Below are 20,145 nucleotides of genomic sequence, written 5' to 3'. Positions count from 1 at the left end.
TTAAAATGTTGCTTGCTGGCAAAGGTAGGAAGAATATCCCTAGGTGTGAAAAGCAGATGGTTAAAGACGACTGATAAAGCTTTGACCCAGAATATGGTTATATGGGATTAATACTTGTCTTAATTTGGGCTTCTATAACAAAATGCCATAGACTGGGTAACTTATAAACAACAGAAATTTATTTCTCTCAGTTCTGGAAGCTGGAAGTCTGAGACCAGGGGCCGGCATTGTCAGGTTCTGATGAGGGCCCCCTTCTTGTTTGCAGACTGCCTACTTCTCATTGTATCCTCACATGATAGAAAGAGCACAGGAGAGCTCTTAGGAGTCCCTTTTATAAGGACATTAATCCCATTTATGAGACGCTCCACCCCCATGACTTAATTACCTCCCAAAGGCTTCACTTCCTGATATCATTGCACTGAGGGTTAGGATTTTAACATATTAATTAAGGGGGAGGGGCACACACATTCAGTCCATAGCATTATTCTATTGACTTATTAAATGTATTCTTGTGGAATGCTAGGGATAGAGAGGATCCCGGAGATGCCATTTATATAGGGCCCATATTTTTATACCACCAGGAGGACATTTAGCAAGGGTAAGGAACATGCTCTGGAAGGAGGTATGGGAGAGAGGATGAGAAAGAGGCACCATACAAACATAAACCTTAGGGTGGTGGACACACTGTGGTAAGGAAAGAACTCTGTCTGACTTCTTCCATGTGGATCATCCCAGAGAGAGACCCCTCTTGCTCATTAGATTTCTGATGAAGAGTCCACATGCTCCCTTAAATATTCACCTCTCAGTCACACTAGTATAGCCCCACCACAGTCTACCTCCGTTCTTTCCTTCTGCCTATAAATACTGGTTGAGCTCCTACCATATGCAGGCACTGTGTTATGTGGATGAATAAGACACATGAGCTATCAAGTTGAAAGATATGCAATAAACCAGTGAACAAGTAATATAGTGAAAGATTATGATTAGTGTTATGGGGGAGAAAAGGGGTGTGATACAGAATAATGGGCATGTGTGTCCTGTTTTGGATAGGATGATCAAGATAACCCTTCGAGGAGGTGACATAAATGATTTCAAAGTGATTAAACTTTGGCATGTGTTAACTGCTACTTAAACATTTCTTAAACTGCACGTTGTTAAGGTTCACGTTAAAATAGTGTTTGCCTTTTCTGAGCCCAATCTGCAGAATGCTGAATGAACAGCAATTCTGGGGAATAGAGGGAAGCCAGCTGGATGGGCAGACCTCTCCTGGCCAACATGTTCCTCATGACCACCTTCTCTCCTTAGGAAAAGGAGACGTGTTTGGAGATGTGTTCTGGAAGGAAGCCACCCTTGCCCAGTCCTGTGCCAATGTGAGGGCCTTGACCTACTGTGATCTGCATGTGATCAAACGGGATGCCCTGCAGAAAGTGCTGGAATTCTACACGGCCTTCTCCCATTCCTTCTCCCGGAACCTGATTCTGACATACAACCTGAGGAAGAGGGTGAGCTAAAAGTTTCAGTTATTTTCTACAAAGAACAGTCCCTGTGCACTTTGGATAATCACTGTGACCGGAAAAGTCCCTTTGCTGTTTATTTAAGTAGAGTAATTGGTTCTAAAGAGGTTCTGTTTGTTGTTTGCTCTGCGGGGCTTTTGCTATAAAATGGAGGAGAGAGGGGATGTTGCTAGATTAGAAGATGGATCCATTTTGGTGCAGAAGGGATTTATTCATGTGTGTGCTGGGGGCAGGGATGTGGCTTTTTTTGTTTCCCTCATCAATATCTAGACCTCCTAGCATTTTGAAAAGATGAGTAAAGCATGAGGTTGCTAGTCAGCAAAATGGCTCTGTGGGGCCACTTAATTACTGCAAACTGAATTCTCTGCGATGACTGGGATTTGCTGAGTAGTGTGAAGCCATTAGCCTGTCAGCTAGTAATGATAATTTTTTAAAGGATATGAAAATGACTTAGTTGGGTCCAGAGAATAAGAGAGACATGGAATTTGTTTGTCTAGAGAATATTTTGCATGCAACTGCCAACTAAACTGGTTGAGAAATGATTGGTGGCTTAAGAACCAGAAGATTTTTCACCTGAAGTTGTTTCTTCCACTCTCAAATCATCAGAACTGCTCCATCTGTCTCTGTGAGGATTAAAGTATTGGTCTCATACTTTTGGGGTTTTTACAACGGATTTTCTTGCACTTCATCTCTCTAACTCTTTTGGTTAAAACAATAATAAGATAGCTCTGCACCTGGAGAAATCATATGGAAAGGTTGTCATAGGAATCTTTCCTAAAATGACTTCATAATCTTTCCCCCAACCTGCTTCTTGTCTCATGGTTCCTATTTACATTGTCTGATTTGTCCTGGGAAACCCTGACATCAACGTTGATGCTGCTTTTCCCTCTCTGAAGCCTCGTGTTACTCATCAGATCCTGTTGGTTCTATCTAAGCTCTCAAATCTAAGTCAGTACTTTGCCTTCATCCTCAAGACCTCCACAGAATTCTCAGGACACAAAGCTCTTCATTAAAAACCTTCCTCACGCCCTATCTGGATCATGCAATGGGCTCCAAATTCACCTTCTTGCCTCATATCTGCCCTCAGTGGAGTGCTTCCTTCTTATGGCTGCTTGACTAACCTTAAAAATCTGATCTGTCACTCTCCCACCTGACGAAAGGATAATATCTGTACCTTTCAGCATGGTGTATGTGGTTGTCCACATCTGGCCCAAACTTAACCCCTGAGCCCTGACCTCAACCACTTCTCTCTATGCCCACCCTTCCCACCCTGAATTGCCACCATGAGAATTCCACACAGTTCTCCAAGCACACGACACCCCTTCACAGTACTGTGTCTCTGCCTGCTGCTTTCCCAACCTGGAATTCTTTTCTGTATGTGACAAACCCCTGTTAGCCCTAAAAACTGCTGAAATGTTTACTTTTTTATTCATCAAACCCAGTATTGTACCAACTGAACTAGACTAGACTTGTAAAACCCAATGATACTCAGTTCCCTATCTCTAGAAACCTAAAGTCTAACAGAGAAGTTAACACAAGAAAGATAATTGCGTAGAAGATGGTAAGTACAGTGATTGTGATTTGAACAAGGTATTATGGGAGCATAAAGGAGGCGGACAGCTAAAGGGAATCAAGGATTAACTGTCAGGGGTGATACCTGAGCTGAGTCCAAAGAACGGGTTTGCCAAACAGAAGGGACCGATGATCTACTGGGAGGGGCAATTTGCACAAAGTCTGGAGAAAGGAAACAACTCTTTGTTGTCTAAGTCCTTTGTACAAGGTTCCAATGCCTGTCACTGGGCTACCCCAGCAGTATTCCTCAACCTGTTTTAAATCCCTTGGACTATCTTGTGGGTCCCTGCACAGAGATCTGTGAAGGCAAGGACTTGGTGCCTTAGTATCCTCAGTGCATAACCAAGTGTGGGGAGCCTAGAATTAATAAAAGTTTGAGGATGGCAAGGAGAAACAGATGGGATCTCTGGGCCTCAACTTCTACATTATAAAATGCAAGATTGTGGCGAGATGGTTTTTATAGTTCTGTGATTTGAAACCCGGCCATTTAAATTCTAGTGGAGGGTGGGCGGTGGTGGAGAAATGTGCATCCAATGTTCTTCCTGGTTGATCTGTTGGTTGGGAACATAGGATGCTTGCTGGTGATACATTTAGCCAAGTGGATTCTCTTATAGTCTATTTTTTGATGTATTCCTTCTTTCTGTGAAAGCAAGTTGATTATAATCAGCTTTCAGTGTTGCTGATAATATAGGTTGAAAAAATACGCAGTTTGGGTTATTTGGAGGAGTAATCTTCTTGGAATAATTGTGGCTCAAGTCAATCTGTCTTTAAAAAAAACACAAGAATGACAACAAAAACAGTGACACCTCAGTGGTCAGATTTTTTCTATAAGTACAGAGTGATAGCTCTGCAGAGGAGAAGACTCAGGGGCTACATTTTTGAAGGGCTGTTGTGGAGGAGTTTTTATAGCCACAGGGTACAGAGGAAGAACCAAAATTATAGACAGATTTTGGCACAGTATAAAAAGTCTTTTAAAAAAAAATCAGAACTCCCAAAAAAATGAAATAGGCTGCTTTGAGTGTATCAAGTTCGTTATTATGAGGGTACTTAGGCATCTCCTAGGTACCCATACTCAGAAACATTGTGGAAGGGACTTACGTAACTGTTGGAGAGTCAGACTAACTGACCTTCAAATTTCCTTCCAGCTCTGAGTGACTATGTATGAGTCTGGTATGGATCCAAAGGAATTTTAGTGAAAGCCTTTTTGTAAAGAGGTAGCCATTCTTTTTTGGGGAAAAAAAAAAGGGGGGGGGGCTTGTCATTTTGGTATTGCCATTGTAGTCTCTTGTGTCCTTCTGAGAATTAATTTGTAGTTACGTAGGGCATGGAAGACAAGAACATTACATGCATGAATTATTCTTGTAGCTATTTTTTTTCCTGGTAAAGTGAAGTGTATTGTTGTAGCTGTTTCTATCTTGGCAAAATTAAGTGTTTTATTTGCTAAGATTCTTGACAACAGAGTGCCTTTGACGTCTGTCTGGGGAGTTGCTTGATCTTGCAGATCTTCTCCAATGTGCAGTAAAGACTCTGAGCTGGAAGATGACTTGGTAACCATTCAATCTCTTCCCTACTTCCCTAACATCCTCATTTCACATTTTATAGAAAGGTCACAGAGCTGGGTTGATAATGAAAGAATTGGAGCCAGAAGTGACACCTTGATTAAAGTCTTCCTGATCACAGCTTCCTGTCCTACTCTGGCCTCTGTATTCTAAGCCACATCCCTTTTCCCCTAAATCCAAGGGTATGAACATCACCTAGCTCTCAGCTCTGCTCTTGGAACCCAACTCAGAAAGAAACTGTTGATTTCCTCCATTTCCGCCAAAGCCACACGAGGGCACAGACAAGGATGAAAGAGGCACAACCTTGCTTGTGAGGTCTGAGCCAGGTGAGACTTTGGTCTGGGTCCTGCTTCTGCCACTTATTGCTTCTATAATTCTTGATAAGCTAAAAAAGTTTCCTTTTCTGTAAAATAGGGATGATGAAAATGTCTAACTTGTAGGGTAGTTGCAAGCGTTAAATAAGATAATATTTGCAAAGCTCACATGAGTGCAAAGCTACATAGCAAGTGCTCAATTCATTTGTGTGTTATTGTTATTTTGTTCCATCCACTTGATTGATACCCTATTCTTTATTATCCTATGCCTTTTGAAAAGTAAAAAGAAGGCAGTTCCTCTGCCTTTGTTCACGCAGGGTTATTGCCCTGCCTGCACAATGTTCTGTGGGGTAGGTGTTTTCCATAGGTTCTCTGCACCTCTTGCAGCAAAGGAGGGATCAGTCACTCTGAGAAGTGGAATCCATTGCTGGTCTTGCTGCCTCTTCAGCTCCTGCCAGTGAAGAGGTCAGCAACTGCCCACTGTTTTGGCCAGTTCCATTCTTGGAGGGAAAAATCAGGCTATTTTGAGATCTTAGGTCAGTTAACAGGGAGTCTAGAGGGAAGCACAAAACAAAAGCATAGCGTTATTGTTTCTTCTGAGGGAGGTGGCTTGTGGCTATTCATGAAAAGAAGGGGAATTAGAGCCTTCCTCATCAAATCCTTGGCTCTCTAGGGTGCCAGTCTACGTGCATTTTCCTCCAGGCCTGGTTTCATCTTGTATCTGTAATCAGAGCTTTGCAGACTATAAACAGTAAGTTATTACCAACTCCAGATATTGTGCAAGCTACGTCACTGTATCAGTATGTGTATGTCAGCTTATTACATCTTTGGAACAGCCTCATGACATTACCGTATCATTCCCATTTCTCAATTGAATAAACTAGGACCCTGTGAGGAAGAAAACCCCTTTTCCAAGGTTGCCTGGTTAATAAGTGGCAGATTCCAAACCTGGCATGAGCTCTTCTGGCTAAGCAGTGTCACATTCTGTGGCAGCCTCAGTGAAGTGTGGCTCTCAGCTGTTCCCATATTGGTATTCTTTGGCTTCTGCATTCTACTCTGTTAACTTTTCAGGGGAGGCTTGGGTTGTCTCCTAAGTGTCTTTCTCCAGTACACTCAGAAACATGTATGGTAAAACCACAGTAATACCCCAGGTTGGGAGATGTGACAAATGTCCCCCTCGTAGTGACAGGGACACAGCAGGTAGCTGGGTGTGCTGGGTGTGGGAAGCATGACATGTTTCGCTTTGGTTAGGCAGCGGGTTAACCCAGCCATGCTGTTAGTAACTCACTAGAAAGGGCAGTGCTTTGAGTCTAAGGACTAGGTTTGAATACTGATTTGACTGCTGACCAGCTATGTGCCTTTGGGCAAGTTACTTAACTATTCAGAGCCTCAGTTTCATTATCTGTGAGAAGGGGCAGTATAAGCCCTTCCTAGTTAGGTTTTTTACATTTTATGTATTTATTTTAAGTTCTAAAATACATGTGCAGAACATGCAGGTTTGTTACCTAGGTATATACATGTGCCATGGTGGTTCGCTGCACCTACGACCCATCATCTAGGTTTTAAGCCCCACATGCATTAGGTTTTTGTCCAAATGCTCCCCCTCCCCTTGGCCCCCACCCCCCAATAGGCCCCAGTGTGTGATGTTCCCCTCCCTGTGTCCATGTGTTCTCATTGTTCAACTCCCACTTATGAGTGAGAACATTTGGTGTTTGGTTTTCTGTTCTTGTGTTAGTCTGCTGAGGATGATGGTTTCCAGCTTCATCCATGTCCCTGCAAAGGACACAAACTCATTCTTTTTTATGGCTGCCCTAATTAGGTTTATTGAGACGTTTACGTACAGTAAAACAAACAAAAAGAAAAAATGACACAGTACCTGTAGGAACCACACAATACATATTTTTCCCTTTCTCCTCCCCACTGCCCATCCACCTCCAGTCTTGGAGGTTCTGAATTCACACTTTGTTGCCCTTGGTTTATAACCAGCCTTATTTCTTTATTCAATGTTTCACTTGGGCTGTACTTTCCTTTCAATCTGAGGTAAGGTTTCACTCCCCAGGTCCTAGGGAATTACATTCTCCTTCTGATCATTAGGACAGTAGAAGCAATGTACCACAATTAAATGATGTACTGCAGACAAGCAATTAGGTAATTAACAGCAGTCAGTGCATGGGATAATTGGCACGTAGGTAATTGGGAGGGCGGTTCTCATTCTGTGTGTAGGGCTTTATTTTTAAAGCCAATATTGTTGTGTATTGAGTTTGTTTTGTGCAGTGTTTGTTTATATTAATTTGTTCCAGGATGAATTTTTTTTTTTCTTTTAGTTTGTTTAAAGCCCCAACTTAGTTTGGGAGGGAGCTTGGGACTGTAGTTACTGATGTTTTCAAAGCTGGGCCCTCCTAATGCCTGTTTTCTAAAACTCAGGTTGCCATAGTGAACTGTCTTGAATACCATATGTACATTTCTAGCCCACTTTAACCAAAGAGCATTTTATTCTGGAGAAGAGAAGATGAAAGCATTGAATGCTTGGAGAAAGCTCTGCTCATAAGTGGCAGTGGAAAACTTTTCAATTTTCTCCCTGAACAAATTCCTGTGGAAGGTTGGTAAGATGGAAAGAAAGAGCATAAAGCTAGGTACTTAAAAATGTCATCCACTTCCGCCCTGAATCATCATAGCCTAAGTTTTAAAAATGATCTCTGCATAGCCCATATTTTCCTTGTCATCCCTCCATATGTGGGCTTCTGTGAAATTAAAATCATCTATTAGTCTGTCAAGCCAAAAAGATAATAAAATCATGGTGTTGGAATTAGGAGTCGGGGGAGGGGGAGAGATGATGTGAGTGACATGACCATAATTCTTTCAGAACAACAAACCGTAAATCAAAATCAATTTCCGTTTTCCTCAAGAGGATCAGTGAGTGATGTTAGGAACCTGTGCAGTCTTTCATGGGTCCTCAGCTGTTCCCCAGTACCCCAAGAAACATTTAGCAGAACCCCATCTTGATGCTGGAGGTGGAATAAAAGTGCTCCATGCTTCATTATGTATGAATTAGCTTAAACTGTAGTTTGTCAGGCTATGTCTGGCTATTTTTAAGGAAGTTTTAGTGAAGTTTAATGAAGTTCTGGAGTGAATGTGGGCTTTAAAGCTAGATCTTCATATCCAGGCTCTGCCATTTGCTAGCTGGGGCAGGGGGTCAGGATGGGTGGGCATTGAACAAGTACACCTTGTCGTCTTCCATGGATCTACACTTCCTACCCTAAATGGTAGTGATGGGAAAGAGTGAGAAAGTGCCAGGCACATTGCCTCACATGTGGTAGTATACAGCTGTGTTACTTCCCTTCCATTATTCATAGCAATGGGGGCAGCAGAGCAAAGAAGAACAGGAGCCATAATGGTCTGGCTGGTAGAATAATCATGTGGAGGTACTAGATTGGTGGTTTAAAATGTGGATCCTGCACTCAGAGTATTTGAGTCCAAATCCTGGCCCTATTTAGTGACCTCAGGCCAGTTACCTAACCTCTCTAGGCCCTACTTTATTCAGGTATGAAATAGAGGCCTCCGCAGCATGCTTTGACATAGCAAATTCTCAATGTTTGTATGGCTATCATTATGATAAAGAAGATGCTGATAATGATAAGGATGATGACAATAAAATCATCAAATGTATTGCTTAGCTTTTCTGGGACTTAGATCCCATTAAGTGCTAAAAGTTTTTTAAAAGAAGTAATAGGCTGAATTTTAACATCTAGAAATCTCCTGAACAGAAAATTCTAAAATTTGAGGCTGGCCCCCTCAAGTAGCCCCAGAGATTCAGGTGGTTCATCAGTGAGGTTTGGTGAAGAATGGCTCTGTTGGATTCAAAATGGATCTGATTCCTCCTATAACAGAATGAATAGAGGGAATTGTAGAGTCAGGCGTGGAAGAGAGGAAGGAGGAGGAAAGTTGTAATTTATCTTTTAATACTCATCAAGTTACTTGATGTACTGTTACATATAGTGTTTACCACAAATTAGAAAAGATCTGGCCTAGTTTAGAAGAATATAAGGTTAGTGCAGTCTTTTGGAGGAGAGTAGCATCCTTAATAATATTTTCTTAGGTGTATGTAATTGAGGCATAATAAGGGTAGTGCTAATGGATCCTAGATCAGAAGTTCATCCTCAAGCGAGCAAATTGGCTTCTGGATGTCTTAGATGTTTAACCCAAGATTTCTCATTCATGTGTTCCCTAAAATTTTGAATTATATCTGTAAGTATTATCTATTATGAAATACCTGTTAAAATCCACCAGAGCTGGTGTTTTACAGAGCACATTTAGGAAGCATGGTCTAGATGTTCTTTAGTATCTCTTCCAGCTCAAATGATCACTGACCTGTGGAGCAAACAGGTCTTGCCTCTGAAACATCAAGAAGCCAAAATATACTCTAGCAGTGGGAATCTCTGTCACTTGGTCCCCAGTAAAGTCCCAGAGATTACTGGCAGGGTATCCCCAATTTCTAAACATCGTCCTCAACTCAGCTCCCCTCCCACCTCTTACAAATGCCCAGTGGCCCACTCATTTTCTAGTGAATAGCCAGTCATATTTTCAAAGTGCGTTTCACTTGTGCTAATGTTAGAAGGCTGTCAAAGGATGTTTTCTAACTAGCTTCAAAGTTCCTCCTTGCAAGTTACTTTCTCATTCTTTCTTTGGCCCAGTCAAATTTCACATTTCTAACTCATCTGCCATGTTGTTTGGGCTTCCTTTTTCCTATTTAAGTGTTCCTTCTACTCTTAAAAATGTGCCCTGTGGTTTTGAGCATGTCCTTATAAATTTTGCAGTAAGTTATGGAGGTTTTTATTGTAGCCTTTGCTTTTGGCAAGCAGAGTCAGGATTTGAACCCAGGCTGCCTCTCCTCTGATAACAATAATTACCTTATAAGATGTTAGATTACTAAAAAGAAATGTTCTCCTCCATTTCCAAGGGGGATTTGAATACCTGCATATGAGCTCACATATAGAATCTATCCCAGACCAAATGTCCATGCAGACCGTATCTGGTATAATATATGTCAGAGGTCCACGCTGTTTTGGTTTATCTCTTTGCAAACCTTGTTGTTGGCAGTTTACTTCTTACTAATGTCACTTAATGGTCCTTACACTGCCTGTGCTTAACTTAGATTTCTAGATTGAAATTTTGAATTCATAATGGGACCCTGCTCCATATAGCTTCTCTTTAATCTCTCTAGTCTAGACGAAGCCCCTTGTCTTTTAATTCAATTAGCAACAATCACCTCTTTGTAGTTCTCACTGTATTTCCAGTTAACTTTTTTTTTCCCGAGATGGAATCTCGCTCTTGTTGCCCAGGCTGGAGTGCAATGGCGTGATCTTGGCTTACTGCAACCTCTGCCTCCCGGTTTCAAGTGATTCTCCCAACTCAGTCTTCTGAGTAGCTGGAATTACAGGCATGCGCCACTGTGCCCGACTAATTTTGTATTTTTGGTAGAGACGGGGTTTCTCCATGTTGGCCAGGCTGGTCTGAAACTCCTGACCTCAGGTGTTCCACCTGCCTCGGCCTCCCAAAGTGCTGGGATTACAGACATGAGCCACCCTACCCGGCCACACTTCTCTGTCTTGATCAGCTTTTTTAGAGCTTGGTACAAAGCAAATGTTCAATAATTGAATGAGTCAGTCAGTCAACCAACCAACCAACCAACCAACCAACCAACAAAAATATACAAATCTGCCAACCAATACTGGGCATATCCCTCCATCTTATTACTGCTATATATTCTTTTGTTCTTCTTCTTTTCTGAGACAGAGTCTCCCTCTGTCGCCCAGACTGGAGTGCAGTGGCGCAATCTTGGCTCACTGCAACCTCCACCTCCTGGTTTCAAGCAATTCTTCTGCCTCAGCCTCCTGAGTAGCTGGGATTACAGGCGCCCACCACCATGCCCGGCTAATTTTTTGTATTTTTAGTGGAGACAGGGTTTCACCATCTTGACCGGGCTGGTCTTGAACTCCTGACCTCAAGTGATCCACCCACTTCGACCTCCCAAAGTCCTGGGGTTACAGGCATGAGCCATCACAGCTGGCCTATTGCTGTATATTCTTAAAGCCTTGGCTAAAAGATGGTATCTGCAGAGACATCTTTCCTTCTTTGTCCCTCTGAAGCTTTTCCTATATATTTCATAGCCCATTCCCCTTTTTTTCTCTCCCCCAGGCCCTGATTGTAGAGGTCTCTCAGCCTCTGCAGATACCACTGGTGCCAGCATAAAATATAATACCCATCCCAATTTATTGTCTCATCTGCCAAGTATGTGCTAACGCCTTTACATGTATCCCACTTAGGTACTGAGGCCACGATAGGTTAAATAATTTGCCCCGATCCATTAAGCTAATTGGAGTTAGAATTGCAGCTCAAGCCTGGCAGTCATCAAGCCCATACTCTTTTTGCCGTTGTTTGTTTTATTAAATTTTAGAATCTGGGGGTATGTGTGCAGGTTTGTTACATGGGTATGTTACATGATGCTGAGGTTTTGGTTTCTGGTGATCCCACTATCCAAGTAGTGAACATACTACCCAGTGGTAGATAGTTTTTTAACCCTTTCACCCACCACCATTACCCCCTGCCCAGTTTTGGACCCTTCTGTATCCCCACCCCCAGTTTTGGAATCCCAAGTATTTATTGTTCCCATCTTTGTGTCCATGTGTACTCAATGTTGAGCTACTACTTATTAGTGAGAACATGTGGTATATAGTTTTCTGTTTGTGCATTAATTCACTTAGGATAATGGACTTCAGCTGCATTCATGTTGCTGCAAAGGCCATGATTTTGTTCTTTTTAATGGCTCTGTAGTATTCCATGGTGTATATGTACCATAGTTTCTTTATCCAATCTACTGCTGATGGGCACCTGGGTTGATTCCATGTCTTTGCTATTGTGAATGGTGCTGTGAGTGCAGGTGTCTTTTTTTGGTAGAACAATTTATTTTCCTTTGGATTTATAACCAGTAAAGGGATTTCTGGGTGGAATGGTAATTCTATTTTTAGTTCTTTGAGAATCTCCAAGCTGTTTTCCTCAGGGGCTAAACTAATTGGCATTCCCACCAACAGTGTGTAAGCATTCCCTTTTCTCCCCAACCTCACCATCTGTTATTTTGTGACTTTTTTTTAACAATAACCATACTGACTGGTGTGAGATGGTATTTCTTTGTGGTTCTGGTTTGCATTTCTTTGATGATTAGTGATGTTGATTGAACATTTTTTCATATTTCTTGGCCACTTGGATGTCTTCCTGTGAGAAGCATCTGTTCATGTCCTTTGCCCACTTTTTAATGAAGCTTTTTGCTTGTTGATAAAGTTCCTCATATTTCTGGATATTAGTTCTTTGTCAGATGCATAGTTTGCAAATATTTTCTCCCATCCAGTAGGTTGTCTGTTTACACTGTTCATAGTTTCTTTTGCTGTGCAGAAACTCTTTCATTTAATTAGACCCCAATTGTCAATTTTTGTTTTTGTTGCATTTGCTTTTGAGGGCTTAGCATAAATTATTTGCCTAGGTCAATATCTAAGAGGGTATTTTCTAGATTTTCTTCTAGGATTTTTATAGCTTAAGGTCTTGCATTTAAATCTTTAATTCATCTTGAGTTATTTTTTATATATGGTGAGAGGTAGGGGTCCAGTTTCATTCTCCTGCATATAGTTAGCCAATTTTCTCATATCGTTTATTAAATAGGGTATTCTTTCCCTATTGTTTGTTTTTGTTGACTTTGTCAAAGACCAGTTAGTTTTAGGTGTGTGGCTTCATTTCAAAGTTTCTATTCTGTTCCATTGGTGTATTTATCTGTTTTTGTACCAGTACCATGCTGTTTTGGTTACTGTAACCTCGTAGTGTATTTTGAAGTTGGATAATGTGATTGCCTCCAGATTTATTCTTTTTGTGCAGGATTGCCTTGGCTATTTGGGCTGTTTTTTTTGGTTCCGTATGAATCTTAGAGCAGTTTTTTCTAATTCTGTGAGAGAAAAAAAAATGACATTGGGAACTTGATAGGAATAGTGTTGAATCTGTATATTGCCTTGAGAAGGATGCACATTTTAATGATACTGATTCTTCCAGTTCATAAGCATGGAATGCTTTTCTGTTTATGTTGTCTATGATTTATTTAAGTAGTATTTAATAGTTCTTCTCGTAGAGGTCTTTTACCTGCTTGGTTAGATGTATTCCTAAGTATTTTATTTTTGTGTGTGTGGCTACTGTAAATGAAATTGCATTCTTGATTTGGCTCTCAGTTTGCACATTATTGGTGTATAGAAATGTTACTGATTTCTGTATGTTGATTTTGTATCCTGAGACTTTCCTGAAGTCATCAAATCTAGGAGACTTTTGGTCTTTAGGGTTTTTTAGATATAGAATAATATCATCAGCAAAGAGATAGTTTGACTTCTTCCTTTCCTATTTGGATACCCTTTGTTTCTTTCTCTTGTCTGATTACTTTGATTAGAACTTCCATTACTCTGTTGAATAGGAGTGATGAGAGTGAACATCTTTGTTTTGTTCTAGTTCTTAGGGGAAGTGTTTCCACCTCTTGTCCATTCAGTAGGATGTTGGCTGTGTGTCTGTCATAGATGGCTTTTATTATTTTGAGGTGTGTTCCTTCAATTCCCAGTTTGTTGAGGGTTTTCATTATAAAGAGGTTTTGGATTGTATTGACTACTTTTTCTGCATCTATTGAGATGATTACATGGTTTTTGTTTTTCATTCTGTTTATATGGTGAATTACATTTTTTGATTTGCACATGTTGAACCATCCTTGCATCCCAGGAATAAAGCCCACTTGATCACAGTGAATTAACTTTTTGATGTGCTGCTGGATTTAGTTTCCTAGTATTTTCCTGAGGATTTTTGCATCTATGTTCATCAGGGTATTGATCTGTAGTTTTCTTTTTTTGTTGTGTCTTTGCCAGATTTTGGTATCATAATGATGCCGATTTAGTAGAATGAGTTAAGGAGGAGTCCCTCTTCCTCAAATTTTTAGAAATAGTTTCAGTAGGATTGGTACCAGCTTTTCTTTGTACATCTGGTAGAATTTGGCTGTGAATCCATCTGGTCCAGGGCTTTTGTTGGTTGGCAAGTTTTTTATTACTGGTTCAATTCCATTATTCACTATTGGTTTGTTCAGGATTTCTTTTTCTTCCTGATTCAATCCTGGGAGGTTATGTGTTTCCAAAAATTTATCAATTTCTTCTAGATTTTCTAGTTTGTGTACGTAGAGATGTTCATAATAGTCTCTGAGGATCTTTTATATTTCTGTGGGATTGGTTGTGATATTGCCTTTGTCACTTCTGGTTGTGCTTATTTGGAGCCCCTCTCTCCTTTGTTAATCTAGCTAGTGGTCTATTGATCTTGTTTATCCTTTTCAAAGAACGAACCTTTTGTTTTGTTGATCCTCTCTATGGTACTCGACCATAGAGAGTACCATAGAGAAACGCAATTTCATTTACAGTAGCCACACACACACAAATAAAATACCTAGGAATACATCTAACCAAGCAGATAAAAGACCTCTATGAGAAGAACTATTAAATACTACTTAAATAAATCATAGACAACACAAACAGAAAAGCATTCCATGCTTATGAACTGGAAGAATCAGTATTTTTGGTCTCAGTTTCATTTAGTTCTGCCCTGATTTTTGCTATGTCTTTTCTTCTGCTAGTTTTGGATTTAGTTTGTTTTTCCCTAGTTCCTTTAGCTCTGATCTTAGGCTGTTAATTTCATATCTTTCTATCTTCTTGATATAGGCATTTAGGACTATAAACTTTCCTCTTAACACTGCTTTTGATGCATCCCAGAGGTTTTAGTATGTCGTGTCTCTATCTTCATTTGTTTCAAATAATTTTTTAAAATTTCTGCCTTAATTTTGTTGTTTACCTAAAAGTCATTCAGGAGCAAATTGTTTAGTTTCCATGTATTTGGGTAGTTTTAAGAGTTCCTTTGGAATTGATTTCTATTTTTATTCCATTTTGATTTTTGATTATGATTTTGATTTTTTTGAATTTATTGAGACTTGCTGTATGACCAAGCACATGGTCAGTCTTACAGTATGTTCCACGTGGAGATGAGAAGAATGTATACTATGTGGTTGTTGAGTAGAGTATTCTGTAGATGTCTATTAAGTCTGATTGATCGAGTACCAAATTTAAGTCCAGAATTTCTTTGTTCTTTTTCTGCATTGATTGTCTGTTGCTGTCAGTGGGATATTGAAGTCCCCCACTGTTATTTCATGGCTGTCAAAGTCATTTCTCGGGTCTAGAAATAATAGTATAATAAATCTGAATGCTCTAATGTTAATTGTATATATATTTGGGATAGTTAAGTGTTCTTGTTGAGTTGAACACCTTTATCATTATGTAATACTGTTCTTTGACTTTTTCTACTTTTGTTGGTTTGAAGCCTATTTTATGTGATATAAGACTAGCGACTCCCTGCTGTCTTATGTTTTCCATTTGTGCAGTAGATCTTTTGCCATCTCTTTAGTCTGTGGGTGTCATTACATGTGAGGTGGGTCTCTTGAAGATAGCAAAAGGATGAGTCTTTTTTTTTTTTTTATCCAATTTGCCATTCTATTTATTTTAAGTGGAGCATTTAGACTATTGACAGTCAAGGTTATTGTTGCTTTGTGAGATTTTGTTCCTGTTGTAGTGTTGTTGGCTAGTCTCAATTCTGTCATTGCTTTATAGGGTCCATGGGCTATGTGCTTACACATACTTTTTAGGTAGCAAGTGTCATTCTGATACGGTTTGGCTGTGTCCCCACCCAGATCTCATCTTGAATTCCCTTGTGTTGTGGGAAGGATCTGGAGGGAGGTAATTGAATCGTAGGGGCAGGTCTTTCCCTTGCTGTTCTCATGATAGTGAATAAGTCTCATGAGATCTGATGGGTTTATAAAGAGGAATCTCCCTGCACAAGCCCTCTCTCTTTGCCTGCTACCATCCATGTAGGATGTGACTTGCTTCTCTTTGCCTTTTGCCATGATTGTGAGGCTTCCCCATGTGGAACTGTAAGTCCATTAAACCTCTTTCTTTTGTAAATTGCCCAGTCTCGGTTATGTCTTTATCAGAAGTGTGAAAACAGACAAATACACATTTGTTTCCATGTTTAGAACTCCCTTAAGCATTTTTTGTAGTACTGGTCTGGTAGTGATGAATCCCCTTAGCGATTGCTTCTCTGGGAAAGACTTTATTTCTCCTTTGTTTTTGAAGCTTTCTTTAGCAGGAAATGAAATTCTTGGCTGGTGTGTCTTTTCTTCAAGAATGCGAAAAATGGTCCCCAGTCTCTTCTGGCTGGCAGGGTTTCTGCTGAGAAGTCTGTTCTTAGTCTGATGGTTTTCACACTAATACTATGAAAGGGTAATATTATAGTATTACCCTTTATAGGTAATATGACCCTTTTTATCTAGCTGCATTTAAGATTTTTTTCTTTCACATTGACCTTGGATAGTCTGATGACTATGTGCCTTTGAGATGGTTGTCTTGTATAGCAGCAGTTCTCAACCTTTTTGGCACCAGGGACCAGTTTTGTGGAAGACAGTTTTTCCAGGAACTGGGGTGGCAGGGATGGTTTCAGGATGAAACTATTCCATCTCATAAGGAGTGTGCAACCTAGATTCCTCACATGCACAGCTCACAATGGAGTTCACACTCCTATGAGAATCTAATGCCACTGCTGATCTGACAGGAGGTGGAGCTCCCGTGGCAGTGCTTGTTCACCTCCTGCTCATCTCCTGCTGTATGACCCAGTTTTCAACAGGCCATGGACTGGTACCAGTCATGGCCCCAGGACTTAGGAACCCCTGTTGTATAGTATTTCACAGGAATTCCCTAGATTTCCTGTATCTGCCTGTTGACGTCTCTAGCAAGATTGGGGAAATTTTCCTGAATTATGTCCTCAAATATATTTTCCAGGTTGCTTACTGTCTCTTCTCTCTTGAGAATGCTAAAAAGTTATATATTTGGTCACATTACATAATCTTGTATTTCTTGAAGGCTTAGTTCATTTTGTAAAATTCTTTTTTCTTTATTTTTGTTGATTCAAACAAACAAATTTGGGTTGATTCAAAGGACCTATCTTAGAGTTCTGAAACACTTTATTATGCTTGGTCTAGTCTGTTAAAGCTTCCTACTATATTTTGAAATTCCTGCAGTGAATTTTTCAATTCCAGAGCCCTGTTTCATTTTTTCTTAATATAGCCATATTGTCTTTCAAATCTTGGATTGTTTTTCTGGCTTCTTTGTATTGGAATTCAACTTGCTCATGATGTTGTTGGGTATTGGTCTTTGCCATCCATATCCTGAATTCTATGTTTGTCATTTCAGACATTTCATTCTGGCTCAGATCCATTGCTTGGGAGCTAGTGGGGTCTCTTGGAGGTGACAGAACACTCTGGATTTTTTATTGCAGTGCCTCTTGCACTGGTTCCCTCTCATCTGAGAGAGCCAGCACTCCTCCTTTATATATATATATATATATATATGGTGTGTGTGTGTGTGTGTGTGTGTCTATCATTTGGATAGGTTTGGATAAGGCTTCTTGATTTTTTAATTCTTTTTTCCCCTTGGGGTATGACAGTGGTATATATTGTGTTAAGCAACTGCTTCATTTCTGGGAGCTTTCAGGGCACCAAGGCTCTGTATGAGTTTCATGGTTGCACACAGTTTCGTGCTATGGCTTCTCACACATTGCTTATTGTAGCAATGTAATTTTTGTTTGGTGATGAAATTCAGGCTGCAGTCTAGTAAGTGGCTTAAGAGTAAGAGCCTGCAGTTAGGGGCAGGGACAGAGACAAGGGAGAAGCGTGAAAAGCACCACCTCCCAGTGTGCATTTGTCTTCACTGGGGATGGATTCACTAGAGAAGCCTGAGAAGTGGTTTCTCTCAGCCCATGCTCCCTGAGCCCCAACAGAAAGAGCCACTGCTGAGTCCACAACAGTGCACTGAGGAGGCTGGTGGAGGATGATATATTATCCCCCTTCCAGGTCCATTTCCAGGCTTTGGTGGTGCTCCTTTTAGCAGCCGGCACCACACTCACATTTTCTTTGACTCAGTGGGGACTTCGATGGGCTGTGCTTCTCACTTCTTTAAGAGTAGACTGTGCTTGAGGTTAGATCTCCATGGGAGTGGGTTCCACCTCCCTCTTGCTCCTCAGCTGGTAGGCCACTGTCCCCCAACTAACCAAGGGAGCAGGCTGGGGCATCCGGTAATGGCATACATAGACTGGTTCCAGGCCACAAAGCTGTCTCTGGCTGCAAGTCTTGGTGCCTGGGAGAAACCTTGGCTTCAGCTACTCTCCTGTTTCTGTCCTGAGATGGGAGAGAGTCTAATTCCAGCACCTACTGCTGGTGCACTCTCCACACTTGCCACTCAATTCTGCCTTTGGGGGCCTTTGTCCTGTCCAGAGCGAGCACTCCAATCTCTGGGCTGAAACTAAAATGCCTGCTTTGACCTCCACTTCTAGGTCACCAAACAATGTCTCTAAACTCTCACAAAGGTGCCGTCTGTGGACTTGTGACTAGAGCAGGTAGGGCCCCTCTCAGGTGAGGAGCATAGGCAAGAAGCTGTGGGGAGTGTGGTCTGCTTGAGTCTCAAGACCATGCTCTTGCTTTTGTGCTGCACCTCTTCCAAACAGTGACCTCATTTCTCTATCCTAGTAGAGCTTCCCTAGGTGATGGGTCCTCAGTACCCCCTGGAGGAGGCTGTCAGCCCAGTGTTGGTTTTGGAGGCTGCAGCCTGCCCTGTGTAGCTCTTCAGTAATTCTGTTAGAACAGCAGGCCCCTGGCCACTGCCTAAGGATATCCGGGCTCTATGGAGCCACCACTGGGCTTGATAGCTGATGGTATTTGCATGATTGCTGTTTGTTCAGAGATGGAGGAAGGAGATGCAAATGAGTCTGCATAATTAAACAGTGGAGCAGAATGAGACTGAATGATCCTCCTGACAAGTGGCTATTTGGCATGTGGCTCTGCTATGGTACCACTGAGGTAGCATAAAAGTCTGGTGATAGTCTATGACAGGAATATTCAGAGCTGCAGTTTGCTTCTGTTCATCATGAGAGGCCAGAGGAATGATCTTCAGCTCTCAGTTGAGTGGCCAGCTTGACTGGAGATTTGTACCTGGGCAGAACCTGAAGAGTCAGGGAGTAGCTTAGAATATGGCCAAAGCTGGGCTGGGATGAAGCCTTAAAGTAAGAGTGGGAATATGATAACCATGAATCTAAGGCCTTTTCTGGCCATGGGAATAGTTAGGAAACTCTTTGAGGAAGTAACTCTTGAGCTGGATCTTGATAGAGGGGTAGGAATTTACCTGACTAGAAGAGAAACCCAGTCCCTTCTGTGTACTCCTATGTCCCTTATTATGGACAGGGCACAGAGATGGTTGATTCAAATGCCATCATTCATCAAGTCCCATGGTGGCTCCATAGGGCCCAGATACCCATAGGTGGTAGCCAGTGGCCTGCTGCTTTAATGGAATTACACATGAGATAGACAGGGCATGCTGAAGCCTCCAGATTCATTACTGGGATGACAGCCTCCCCCTGGGGTACAAAGGGCCCATTGGCCAGGACTGCACTCCTAGGATCAGAGAAATGGAGTCACTATTTGGAAGAGGTGCAGCACAAAAGCAAGATGATTGATTAGATGGCTCATACTCAATCAGGAAGGTGCCTTTTCCAGGATGGGCTGATGTGAGAACAGTGAATCTGAATTGCTAATCAGTAAGAACCTAGGAAGACAGCCTCCTGAGAGAAATGACTATCCAGCTTCCCCACCCCCCAAATTTGTTTCTAGCTCCTTCCTGACCTTGTTTTATCTAAGAGAAGGCTGCTTAAAGACACCAGAATGGAACTGTCTCAGACTTTCAGGGTAGGCCAACCTTCAGGATTAGCCTTTTCTAGAAGTGTCTAGGGACCCCAAGGACAAGTGGATCAGCATGGACTGGGAAGTAATATTCCCAAGGGGCTACCAGTGAATTCACTATCCCTTCCATCCTAATTCCCACTGTACCTGGCAATGTTATAAGGTCCCAGTAGCTCCTCAAACTTTTCACTTCCCAGACTTTTACAACTATCTGACTGTCCCTGAGCTGCCTATAGTAGCAAAGGCCAGTGTATTTTCCATGATAGATTTAATTTTTAAAAAACCTCTTGTAACAGGCA

The 20,145-nt window shown here is 41.3% G+C and overlaps 1 protein-coding gene across 2 annotated transcripts in view; it reads left to right on the top strand.

The window, feature by feature from the left end:
* KCNH1 (potassium voltage-gated channel subfamily H member 1) overlaps positions 1 to 20,145 on the top strand; it is a 451,621-nt gene that overhangs the window by 353,709 nt on the left and 77,767 nt on the right. For both annotated transcript variants that reach the window (XM_023198319.3, XM_023198318.3), the window contains exon 10: positions 1,306 to 1,502. In XM_023198319.3, coding sequence (XP_023054087.1) covers positions 1,306 to 1,502 — 197 coding nt within the window. The remainder of the gene's footprint in view (positions 1 to 1,305; positions 1,503 to 20,145) is intronic.

Source organism: Piliocolobus tephrosceles, chromosome 1 (genome assembly GCF_002776525.5).
Source record: "Piliocolobus tephrosceles isolate RC106 chromosome 1, ASM277652v3, whole genome shotgun sequence".
NCBI classification, from domain to species: domain Eukaryota; kingdom Metazoa; phylum Chordata; class Mammalia; order Primates; family Cercopithecidae; genus Piliocolobus; species Piliocolobus tephrosceles.
The sequence above is the reverse complement of the archived record's forward strand: the minus strand, read 5'-3'. Positions and strand labels throughout refer to the sequence as shown.